Below are 13,101 nucleotides of genomic sequence, written 5' to 3' on the forward strand. Positions count from 1 at the left end.
TAGGCAGCTCTGGAAGGTGGAGGCAGGAGGATCAGGAGTCATCTTTCGTTACAGAGGATTTTGGAGACCAGCCTGAGCTACATGAAGTCCTGTCTCGGGTAGATAGGGAGACTGTGGGGTGCTGTATGCTTAGCTGGGCTGCGTGGGCCCTCTGTTTGCAGACTCTTGTTTATCTGCCATAGATACAGCCCATGTTGGCGCACTGCCTAAACATTTGCCCTGGAAGAATGAACTTGGTCCTGTGTGTCCAGGATCTGGGTCTACCTTAAAGGGATCCCATTAGTTGACTGAATAAACTTTTCAACTAAGAAGGGATTTGTTAAGAGTGGTGGGGAGGGGAATGAGAGAGAGAGATAGAGAAATGGGATACGTGTGAAAATTACCAAAATGCATTGATGTACATGTATGAAATTGTCAGAGAACAAGAACGTGGAAAACCTCTCCTCCCATTCCCATGTTGGTAGAATCAGAGGATCTTGGTATACTATAAATAGATCTTGGATCTTTGAAGAGTTTTCATATCTGGTTAGCTAATTCCTGATTCATGATAATCCCTGCTTACAGATTCCAGAACAGCAGTGTTGATCATAGCCTTGGCATAGGAGTCAAATTCAGGGTGTAAATAGAGTTGTATTGGCACATGTCCACTGGCATTGTTTATAACAGATTCAATTACTCAGAACCATGGTAACAGCAACATTCATTTTATACAACTTCTGGAACATTCTAAATCCATCCTGCTCCAATCAGCGTAGCCCATTCTTTCTTTGGTCATGTCCTTTAAGTATTCAGCAGCTACCCAGGGTTCCTTTGGTCCAAGGCAGTCAGTAACTTAACAGCTTGTGGCTGAATCCCCCTTGCTACCACAGTTTTGCAAAGAAAGTTCCTGAGACTACAAGTACGTTAGTGACTGGAGGAGATAATGGAAGCTCTCTATCCAAGGTCATATATTCAGGCCTCAGCCTAGTTCATTGTCATTGTAACACAGGATACCGATATGTGAAAGGAATATCATTCCATGCCAGCAACCTTTGCAGCCTGGATGAGTTTTTCTGGAGTTCTTGATTTGGGTCTGAGAGGCTTCGACCCCTCTTTGCCACGAAGTGCCCCTTCTGTCCCCCATCCCCACAGTTATCCCTGTCTTTCTGTATTGCTTCAGTTCTTAAGAAATGAGAACAGAAAGCAGAATCAAAAGAGATTTCTGAACTTCTTTTGGGACTTGGTCATTCAGACGAGCCACGGGAAGGTCCCCAGCAGCCTGTGCAGGACAGTGGGGACATTCATCCATGGGGTGCAGAGGGTGTGGCTCCTGCCTCCTAGCCACACCTGTTTATCCCAAGCTGTGCCTGTTATGGTATCGTAGATGCTGTCACTCACTCTCAATGCTGTTCTTGTTTCTGAGGCGACCCAATCTGTCTCCGGGCTGCTTGACCCAGATTCCCATCCCCAGTGGTGATCTCTTTCTTATCTAAGGCCAGGCCTGGGCTACCTCAGTTCTCTCATTTTGAAAATGCACCACACTGAGACTCCCTCCACAGGACTTTTGTGGAGCAGAGGAAGCAGATAACCCCTGGCCTTGAAGGAAAAATACACGATTCCTGCAGTGGAACCGGTTGGGGAAACGAGGCTCCTGGACTCATCTGAGGGAGGAGACGTTGCTCTTCTCTCTGTAAGGATGCAGCTGGTGTGGTTAGGAAAGGCCTGCTTGGCGCCCTCAGAACCTAAAAATGGACTTCTTTGGGGCTTGGGGCATTTCCTGCTGTGCTGTGGTAGCTATTCAGTCAGACAGTTCTGTCAAAGGCAGGCCAGGCTCCTGAGTACATCAGCCCAGTGTGAAGATCGAGGAGACAGCCTGTGGGGTGTGTGTGTGTGTGTGTGTGTGTGGTGTGTGCGTGATTGCGTGGGTGATGTGTATGGCATGTGTGTGCATGTGTGTGCTGTGCATGTGTGTGTGGTATGTGTAATGTGTATGTGTGCCTGTGTGTGGAGGTAGTATGTATGGTATGTGGGTGCATATATGTGTGTGTGGTGGGTATGATGTGTGGTGTGTATGAGTGTGTGATGTATGGTGTATGTGTGTGTGCGTTTGTATGAGGGTGTGTGTGTGTGCATGTGTGTCTCAGTTCCCTTTCCTCTCAGAACCAGCTGGGCAGATCTCTTGCCACAGTGAGCCCCCGAGGAGCTGCCTTCCATCTCCACTCTTGTTCTGAGTCATAGAAGACGTTGTCCAATGTTCTGGCCCTCTGTACCTTCTGTATTTCCATCTTCTCGCTCATTCTCAGTTTCTGCCCTCCTCACAGGGGGGCTACCCCCAACCATGGTTCTCGTCCTTCCTAATTTCTGGGCCACCCAACAGCATGGTCAGAGAGCTGGCATGCCTGGAGTCTGTTCACAGCTTTGCCTAGCATGTAGCAAGAGCTGGGAGAGGACAGCGACATCCCATCCCCCATTGCCACGGGACTGTGGTGGCACAGGACTGTGTCTGTGTGGTGTCCTGACAGCTGGGATTCATGTGAGACCCACAGCCCTGTTTTTAGAGAGGCAGGAAGTGGAAGAAATTCCCCATCCAGGATGCTCCAAGTAGTTATTATGGAGATGTTGGTATGGTAACTGTTTATTGTAAAATGTTCTTAGAGACCATTTCCATGCAGAGTGCGGATAGGAGGAGCCTGCTCCATACCAGATATGTGACTTTGAGCAAGTCACTGAGCCTTAGGAAGTGGTGGATATGACCTCCCTCAACTTACAGGACACCTGTAGGCATCAAAGGGAACAGACAGTATTTATCCACACACAAAACCAGCGGGGTGGGGGACTTCTGTTGCTGTTAGTGCTCACACCGGCCTGGTTGAATCTCCACCCGTTCCTATGCAGCCAAGGTTTCAGTGCTAAGACTCATTCAACATTTGGACTGCCCTGGTTTCTGTCACTGTGAAAAACAAAACAGCAACAAAGAACAAAACAAACAAACAAACAAACAAAAAAACCACTCAGAAACACTCAGACCAAAAGCAATTTACAGGAGGAAAGGATTCCTTTACAGGTTACATACAGTTCATGGCTGAAGTCGAGGCAGGAACCGGAAGAGTGCCTCACCTAGCGTTCAGGAAGCCCTTGGTTCGAGCACTACCACACACACACATACACACACACACACACACACCACACACCACACACACAAACTAGACATGGTGGTGCTCTTGCCCGTCACCACAGTGCTAGACAGGTAGAGCCAGGAGGGTACAGAGGCCAGAGTCACCCTCAGAGCTGCACAGCGAGTTGAGGACAGCATGGACTTCATGAGACCCTGTGGCAGGAAAACAAAACAAAACAAAACTTCAAATGAGCAGAGCAGTGAGTGCCACTGAGAAGTTTCTAGGAGGTGTTGTTTTCCTCGATGCTGCGGCCGTCTTCTGGGAATGGGAGTCACTGTACTGCCTGCATATTTCAAATGGCCTTTTATACCTATGTGACTTTGAACTATATGAATTTTTATAGAAAACTGAGATCATATGAGGAAGAACTCATAAAACTTTAGCGCCAAGCCCAGATCTAACCAGCAATAAAAATGTTTGTTTCTCTCATACCTATCTTTTTTTTTTTTTTTTTTCTTTTGTTTAAGGCTTCCCTCGTGTTTCTCAAGCTGGCCTCGAACTCTATAGCCAAGGATGACCTTATGCTTCTGATCTTCTTGCCTCTGCCTCCTGAATGCTGGGATTACAGGCATGCGCTACCATGCCGAGGTTCTGTGGGGCTGGGGACATACAGGCAAGCCCTCCAGTCTTTCACAAGTGCTGATAGATGCATTCAGATGTAGAGGCAAGTGTATACATGAACATGCTCACTTTCAGGAATCGGAGCGGTTTTTATATACAACTGGAAACCCGTCTCTGTGGTGTTTCTTCATGCTGTTAAGCCATTTGACAGCTACATAATTATTAACTCATGTGAGTTTGCCACTGGCAGTGAACACAGATGCCAAGACAACATCCATATCTGCCTAGTGATTCAGTCTAGCTCCCAGACGGGGCCGTGTAACCTGAGCATTCCCTTGCAGTGTGTGAGTCTTTTCCAGCTCTTGTCTGGAATAAATAACAACTGTTCTTTTTATACATAAATACATATGTATGTATGCATGTATATCAATATGTAAGCAGTGCTGTAGAAAAGGCCCTTCTACATAACAATGACCATATGGTCTTCCCATGGGAAGGTCATTTTAAAATTAATTTTAAAGCCTGTGATGGCTGGAGCTTGGCATTCCTGGCAGCTAATGGCTCCAGGAGGTCGAGGTTAATTCTCTCTTCATTAACACCTTCCTTTCTCATTAGCGCCCTGTCCCTGCCTGTTTTCTGGAGCTGTAATGGAGGCTGCTCTGCAGCTCTCTTGTCCGAACTCTGTCTGTCTCTCATGGCAGCCGTGGCAGAAAGGAACCCAAACAGAGAAGGGCGTTATTTTTGGCACTTGCTCACTGCATGGTCACTTCTGTGCCCCTGATGAATAGTCAGTGTCCAGCACAGGTGGCTTGCAAGCCTGGGCCTTGCCCAGAACCCTTGGCTGACTTTACTTTCTTTGACAATGGGGCTTGGTATCCAGCGCCATAGAGGAGTCTGCCGAGTACACGCACACGCACGCATGCACGCACACACGCATGCACGCACGCACGCACGCACGCACGCAGGCACACTCTCTGTGTTTTCACGCATGTCTTAGAACTTGTGTAAGTGGGTGCCTGTGCGCATACCGCGGCATACATGTGGAGGTCAGAGGACAGCGCCGGGTGGTACTCCTTACATTTTGCCTTGTTTGAGGCAGGGAGCCTTGTTCGCCGGGCCATTTGCTTGAACTTCTTCCGGGTGCTCTGGTCTCTGCTTCCTGTCCCGAAGCAGTAAGTGGACTGCAGGAAGGAATGGTGGCCCCGGGGTAGATGGGGAATGCAGGGGAAGGGTGGCTCCTGGGTACAGCCTTTCTTGGCAATTCCTCAAGTGCTGACTGGTTTGATGAAAGAAACCACGGGTTGCCATCCTCTCTTGAGGATGTAGGTCATACACCCCAGACCTGTTGCTTCCTCGAGCCCTTCTTGGCCGCTATGTCCAGGGTGCTGCGTTTCCTCACCTCAGATGAGGTAATGTGTGAACTCCCTCACAGAGGTACACAGATGCCCTCTCTCCTCAGCACTCTGGATCCTGTTAGCCAACCTTAACCCTCGCAGAGGAATAGCATTGCTAGCTCCTTTTCCATTCTGTTCTTGGTTGTATCTTTTTTTTTTTTTTTTCTATCGTGTCCTGTCATGGTTTCCCGTAAATGGAAACTTCCAGATGCTGTGAGGGCACCTGTTCTGCCTCAGTCTAATTGATCCCAGCACTTACCAAGAGCTCCCTTCCCCAGAGAGGTGTCCTCAATGTTTTCAACTACTTGTTCTCGCCCTATTGTGAACAGTGAATTTTAGGAACACGGAAAAACTTGGTAGTTATGTCGGGCTTACATTTTTATTGCCAAGGCTTTTGAAGTACAAAGAAAAAAGTAAGAGTTCATTGGTAATTAGAAATTTTAATCCCACTGAGGACACATTTTACTGCTACCGTAGCTGTAAAACACTATGATGAATATGAAAATATTATACTAGAATTTGGAAGGAATATTTTTATCCTTGTTTTCTTATTAAACTCTGTCAAAACGCCTCTTCATTATTTAGTGTCCTTAAATAAATGCATCGCCGTTAAGACTAAAAAATAAACAAATATTCTGCTATCTGTTTAAAGTTGCAAGGAAGCTGTTAACAGTCTTTGCATTTTTTTTTTTAAAAAAAAGGTGAGAAATAATTTTATCACCTGAAAAGCTCTAATTTATGAGGACGATTATTTGTTCTTTGTGAATAGGCGATAGTTTGTCCATTTTATTCATTTGCTTGTTTATTGAGAGATGTAGTGTGTTGGGCATTGTGTGTATTTGTAAGGATAAGTAAGTATTTGAGCTTTTGCATCCTCTTTGCGTCTCCCTGTCCCTACCCCATCTGTCTCTGTCTCTCCCTCTCTCTTTCCCACCGTTTAGCTACCGTTTTGTTTGTTTGTTTATTATTTCTTTACAAGTGTATGTGTCTTTGTGAATGTGTACCACATGAGTATGGGTGCCTGTGGGGTCCAGAAGAGGGGTGGGTGTCTGATCTCTTTTTCGAGCTGCCCAGTGTGGGTGCTGGGAACCTGATGAGGCTCCCTCTGGAAGAACGGTGTGTAGTCCTCACCACTGGGTGGTCTCTCCAGCCCCATCTTCTTTGCCCTTGTGTTCTCATGAATCGTGTCTTTAAATGGGACTGAGGAGATGGCTCAGTGGATAAAGCTTTCTCCTTGAGTGTGTGAGGACCTGAGTTCAAATCCCCAAGCTCATAGTTTAAAAAGAAAGCCAGATTTGGCAGCATGTACCTATAAAGCCATGGTGGTGAGATGGGGCGGGGAGAGCCAGGTGGATCCCTCAAAGCCCACTGGACAGCCAGCCTAGCATGTGTGACAAAGTTCCAGGCCAACGAGAGACTGTTTCAAAAACAAAACATAAAAAGTGGGAAGGCTTCTTAGCAATAAATATCTGGGGTTGTTCATCCCACCAACTGAGGGAAACAGACGCAGAGACTCAGCCAAACCTTAGGTGGGGCTTGGGGAACCCTTTGGAAGAAGCGGGAGAAAGATTGTAGGAGCCAGATGTGTCAAGGATACCACAGGGAAACTCACAGAATCAACTAACCTGGGCTCACAGGGGCTCACAGAGACTGAGCCGACAGCCAGGGAGCCTGCACGGGACTGACCTAAGCACTCTGCGTATGTGTTACAGTTGTGTAGCTTGGTCCTCTTGTGCGACTTTTAACTGTAAGAACGGGGCCTATCTGACTCTTTTGCCTGCCTTTGGGGACCCTTTTCCTCCTACTGGGTTGCCTCTACCTGCCTAGTCTTATTGCAGCTTGATACACCATGTTTGTTTGCTACCCCTGGAGGCCTGTCCTTTTCTGAAGGCTACGGGAGGAGAGGAGGAAGGGCATGTTGGGGATGTAATTAATATATGAGAGAATAGAAAAGAAAATCTGAGGTTATTCTCTGGCCTCCATACGTATGCTGTGTAATCCCACACCGGCATGCAAAGCACTTTTAAAATTCATTTTCAATCAGTGGGGCATTGGTGGTGCACACCTTTAATCCCAGCACTGGGGAGGCAAAGGCAGGGGGGGGGTCTATGAATTCCAGGCCAGTCTGGTCTATAGAGTGAGTTCCAGGAACAGGTTCCAAAGCTACAGAGAGACCCTCTCCTGAAACAAAACAAAAACAAAAAAAGATCATTTTAAATCTTCTACTGTTTTAAAATAGTGACTTAGTATTGCTTTCGTTGGAAATTAAAATCGTTCTTTCTCAGCTGGAGAGAAAGCATGCCCACCTCAGTAAAAAGCCTGGAGATGCTGAGGTTTTTAGTAGCTCTATCTTACTCTCGTGTGTGTGTGTGTGTGTGTGTGTGTGTGTGTGTGTGTGTGTGTGTGTGCAGTAGAAGCAGGAGGATCAGGAGTTCAAAGGTCATTCATTATTGACTGTACAGTAAGTTCAAGGCCAGCCTGGAATTCCTTAGACTTCATATCAAGGATAAAAATAAAGGTTGGGATAGAATATGCTAGCTACTAGGAATAATAGTGAACTTCATTCTGAAGCTGTTTGCGGCTGGCTGCACCTTCATATAATTTCTGTGTGTCCTATAGCCACAGCGCCACGCGGAGGTTTGCCTGCAGTGCTGAGGTAGGATGGGCCATGGCAAGCATCGCTCTGTCTGGACCTCGTGCCCAGGAAGAATCCTCCAGCCCCCCAGTCCTTATCAGAGTTGCTTTTTGCTCAGACTGCTTTGTTTGCTGGGCTCTGGCCTGGCTGGAGACAGTTCCTGCTGTCGCTGAGATGTCCCTGTTAGGGGGCATCATTTGAGCCACTCCAGAAACACTTTTGTTGTTTGTGATTCTGGAGCAGGGCACCCAGGTTCTTGTATGTACCCCATCTTGTACACTGCTGGCCCAACTTTCAGTTTTATTTTCTGTATTAGAGAGGCAGGGAGAACATATCCAGAGTTTGTTACTGTGTTTGGTGTGGGTGTGAGGCGCATGTATGTGAGGCCCCAGGAGGATGCTGGGTGTCCTGTTCTCTCCCCTTCTCCATCTTATTCTCTTGGGACAAGATTTCTTACTGAACCCAGAGCCATACTGGCAGCCAGCAAGGCCTAGGATTCTTCTCTCTGCCTTCCATATGCCTTCCACTCCAGCGTGCTTGGTGTCACAGGCATGCATGGTCACACATGACTTTATGTCAGTGCTAGGTTTCTGAGCACTCATACTTACGCCTAATGCTAATACCCCAACCTCTGTCCAGCTTTTTTTTACAGTGTAATTCAAAACTCTGTCACCTACAGAGTTCATACTCAAGCACCGTACAATAAAGTTACCAAAAAAAAAAAAAAAAAAAAAACCCTGCAAAAATATCTCCCAGTGTCCTAAGTTTTAAGTTAGTGTTGGTCTATGTTCGTCTATACCCTGGATGCTCTGGGGCCACAAGTTGGATATGCATGGCTGCACCTGCAGAGGGTTTCAGTTTTCTTCCTCTTCCCCACCTACAGACCTGAAGAAAACCCTTGCTGTGTTACTGGATAACATCTTGCAGCGCATTGGCAAGCTGGAGTCGAAGGTGGACAATCTCGTCAATGGCACAGGAGCAAATTCTACCAACTCCACCACAGCTGTCCCCAGCTTGGTATCGCTTGAAAAAATTAATGTGGCAGGTAAGGATGGCAGTTCTCAGCCCAGCCATGGGACTGAAACCTAGGACCACAGCGCCATGGCTCTACTGGTGCAATATAAACTTCATACATAAGCTTGCTGTGACTGTTATGAAGGCGAGCTTACGCTTTATTTTTGGATAACGGATATTGGACTGTGTTCGTGGTTCCCCTCAGAGTATCTGGCGGTTTCTCTGACATGTATGCAGATAAAGAGCCCCTAGAATTGAGTTCTGCTGACAAGATTCAGAACATAGAGTAAGTGGAATGTAGAGATTATCAGAGATGTTCCTAGCAGATGAGTTATCTTCCTGCCCAGCCCCTGTCAGCTGCAAAAGTCTGCCAGCTGTTAGGAAGTGCCAGTGCACTCCTGTAATCCCGCACTTGAGTGTGGGTGTTCATTAAGGAGTTCAAGGTCAACCTCGTTTGTACAGGGAGTTTGAGGCTGCCCCGGCCTATCGGAGAACCTCCCAGGAAACTAAAACACTTACTGACCAAAGCTGAGGAATTTTAACAGAAGGCAAGATAGTACTGCTTTGTAACACAGTGTGTGAAATAAACTGTCGGTGGCTGCAGGCAGATATAAATGAATGATTACGTTCATATGAAAAGGGGGAAAAATGGAAGGGGAAATGCAAAATAATTTCTCACTATACAGATGCTATTCTGGCAAGCAAGTTGAACATAACTCCCTGCCCGTAAGAGGAGGATAATTGTCATGACTGTGTTCCCAAGGTTATTAACAGAGGGAGAATATGGAATTAGCGCCTAGAGTGTGGCTCAGTTGGTAGGGTGCCTGCGTATCATAAACAAGGCCCTGGGATCAGTCCCCTGTGCCTCATAAACCAGGCGTGGTGGTGCATACCTGTCATCTGAGTACCAAAGGTGGAGGCAGGAGGATCAGGATTTCAAGGTCATCCTCTGTGGCATAGAGAGTTTGAAGCCAACCTGGGCTATGTGAGACCCTCTTTAAGAAATAAAAGTAAACACTAGGAAGGAAGCCAGTGTGATAGATAGAAGCCTCCAGATCCTGGAAGTGTAAGGTGACTGCCTGTGGTAGCTTCTGTCTCCCTTCTTGCTAAAGCAGGGCTGCCACTTTAACATTGCCTCTGTGTGTGTGGAGTGCTAGGTGGAAGAGCCTGTCCCGGCCAGCCAGGTGCTGTGAGCACTCACAAACACCTGCATGTGATTTGCCCAGGGATGCTCCTTGCCTCGCCCCTTCGTAAAACTACAAGGGAAATGGTTAAAAGCAAAACCTAGCCTTGCGCTTGCTCGAGGCCATTGTCTGCAGTCTGCCTTGAGCCCACTGTTGCAATACAACACCTTGGAGTCCACCTGTGTGTGTGTGTGTGTGTGTGTGTGTGTGTGTGTGTGTGTGTGTGTGAGAGAGAGAGAGAGAGAGAGAGAGAGAGAGAGCCTCAATCCTTCTTGATAAGATGAGCGTGGTATGTGGTACAGGGCTGGAGGTGAGGCACTTTGGACAGGTGGTTGCAAGCAAGCTTCAGGTATGTGGCATTCCCTAGCAGTGGTTAGAAGATAAAGTTAAGGGGCTGGAAAAACGGCCCAGCTGTTGAGAGCACTTGCTGCGCTTCCAGAAGACCTGGGTTTGATTCCCAAAACCCAAATGATGGCTCACAACTGTCTGTAACTACAGTTCTAGGGGATCTGATGCCCTCTTATGGCCTTTTCAGGCATCAGGCACACACGTGGTACATAGACATACATGCAGGCAAAATCCCCGCCCCTCACACACACATACACTCACACACACACTCACATTCTCACACACATTCACACACATACACACACTCACATTCTCACACACACATTCACACACATACACACACATACTCACACACGCACACACTCACACACACACACACACACACACTACTTAGAAGGTGGAGTTAAGTAGCCACGCTGCTTTTGAAGTTTTATAGATACGTTTTAAGGGATGGGATGTGGCTCTGTTGGCAGAGTGCCTGAGCCGGGGAGTGGCAGTGAGGACTGAACTCTCAGTCCTTGTGTTTAGGAAGTGAAAGCAGTATGATCAGAAATTCAAGGTCACCTGCAGCTACAAGGTCAACTCCGGGCCACACTGGGACACTGTAATCAACAAACAAATAAATAAAAGCAGCCTAGGTTCACACCTATCCTAGCTGCCTTCTTTCCTCCTCTCTTGTGATAACTCAGAGGCCTACAAGTAGGAGAGACTTTTCTCTCCCTTTTCCTGTCTTTCGATGCCAAATCAGTTGATTTTCCCCATTATTCGGGCTGGGCGAATTTCTCTCCTCTTGGGCCTTTTACCCTCTAGCAAGTTTTAATTCACAAACAATATTTCTAGTAATCCTAGTATTGCACCAAAGTGTTAAAAATAACTTTTAATTACAGCACAGAGACAGTGTCATCTCGGCTATAAATCCTGTCTTTCTTGCCATTCCCAGCAGTTTCTGTAATTAGACAAGGGGACCTCCCGCTGTGATGAGCCGCTTATTAATAAGTGGGCGCTGTGCCTCTCCAGGCTCTGCTCGAAGTGCCCACTCCCAGTGGAAGTTGCTTGTGGAGGGTTCCTGTCTGCCTTCACCGTGGTTCTGTGTGATGTGATGTGGAAGATCGAGTAGTGTGTGTGTGGGTGTGGGTGTGGGTGTGGTATGTGTGTGGTGTGCGTGTGTGTGAGTGTGTGTGTGGTGTGAGTGTGTGTGTGGTGTGTGGTGTGAGTGTGTATGGTATGCGTGTGTGTGAGTGTGTGTGGTGTGCGTGTGAGTGTGTGTGTGTGGTGTGCGTGTGTGTGAGTGTGTGTGTGGTGTGTGTGTGTGGTGTGTGTGTGTGGTGTAGTGTGTGTGTGGTGTGTATGTGAGTGTGTGTGGTGTGCATGTGTGTGGTGTGCGTGTGAGTGTGTGTGGTGTGCGTGTGAGTGTGTGTGGTGTGTATGTGAGTGTGTGTGGTGTGCATGTGTGTGGTGTGCATGTGTGTGGTGTGCATGTGTGTGAGTGTGTGTGGTGTGTGGTGTGTGTGTGTATGTGGGTGTGGGTGTGAGTATGTACCCATGTCTACAGTTGCTTGTACTGTGCCTCTTACTCGTCTACATGTGCACGGAGGTTAGAAGTCAATGTTAGAAGTCTTCCTCAGTTGCTTTCAGCTTTATCTTTTGAGGCAGAGTCTCTCACTGGCCTAGAGAACACTGATCAGGCTGGCCTGACTGGCCCCAAGGAATTACACCTCCCCCATCTCTACCTCCCCAGTTCTGGGATTATAGGTGCATTTTCATGCGTATACTCAAGTCTTCGTGGGCTTAGGATAAACACTTTACCTACTGAGCCCCCAGCCTGGTGTCTCCTGGTTTTAAGTTTGTTGTTTCATGTCCTGTAACTGAAGGACCTGGACAGACTTTGATGTCACCACTCTTCCTGCCATGGGACCCCGAGGCCTTTAAAAGTCCAAGTTTGAGACCAGGCTAGAGACAGAGGACCCTTTTTGTGAGTGTCAGGTTCCAGGTATCAGTGGTGATCTTGGGAGTGATGCGGAGTAGAGGCTTCCTAAGGGGGATGCTAGCCAGCCTTGTGCACTGTGCTGGTTAACTCAGCTAACAAATGTCTGCGGGGCTCATTCTGGAAGTTAGAAACTCAGATCGGAGCTACCACGGATGTGCTTGTATTTAGTGAGTTTAATATAATAAAACACTGGAATGAAGGGCTGCGGAGGGCTCAGGGATTAAATACACATACTGCTCTTGTGAAAAACCCAAGTTCAGTTCCCAGCACCGGGTCAGGTCACTCGCAACTACCTATAACATCTGTTCTAGGGGATCCGATGGCTTCTTCCAGCCTGTGTGAGCATCTGCACTCAAGTGTACATACTCATTCATAGATACATAATTTTCAAAAAGAAAACAATCAGAAAGAAGCTTGGGTGGAATCTTCTTGCTGTTTTTAGAAATAGGCCCAAATTCAGGGTGAGGATTGCTTGGTTTTGAGACAGGGTCTGTATTGGTTACTTCTCTGTTGCTGTGATTAAAACATCACGGCCAAGTCAACTTACAGAATGAACTGTTTATATGGCTTGTGGTTCCACAGGGATAAGGGCCCATCATGGCAGAGAAGCATGTCAGCAAGCAGCAGGCATAATGAGTGGTGTGGAAGGCTCACTTCTTAAACCACAAGCAAGCAGCAGAGTAGGCTCACTAGAAAGGCTCAAGTCTTTCTACTCTCGAAGCCTGTCCCTAGTGACATATTTCCTCCAGCAAGACCGCACCTCCTCCACCTCCCCAAACAGTGCCACCGACTGGGGACCACATCTCCAAATGCCACAGACTAT

General features: G+C 47.3%; 1 protein-coding gene across 4 annotated transcripts in view; it reads left to right on the forward strand.

Annotated features, from left to right (window-relative positions):
- Window positions 1-13,101, forward strand: part of Mgat5 (alpha-1,6-mannosylglycoprotein 6-beta-N-acetylglucosaminyltransferase) — a 263,927-nt gene that overhangs the window by 93,915 nt on the left and 156,911 nt on the right. For all 4 annotated transcript variants that reach the window (XM_051203941.1, XM_051203942.1, XM_051203943.1 and 1 more), the window contains one exon: window positions 8,629-8,790. In XM_051203941.1, the coding sequence (XP_051059898.1) occupies window positions 8,629-8,790 (162 nt within the window). The remainder of the gene's footprint in view (window positions 1-8,628; window positions 8,791-13,101) is intronic.

This window comes from Phodopus roborovskii, unplaced genomic scaffold (assembly GCF_943737965.1).
Source record: "Phodopus roborovskii unplaced genomic scaffold, PHOROB, whole genome shotgun sequence".
Taxonomy (NCBI): Eukaryota; Metazoa; Chordata; class Mammalia; order Rodentia; family Cricetidae; genus Phodopus; species Phodopus roborovskii.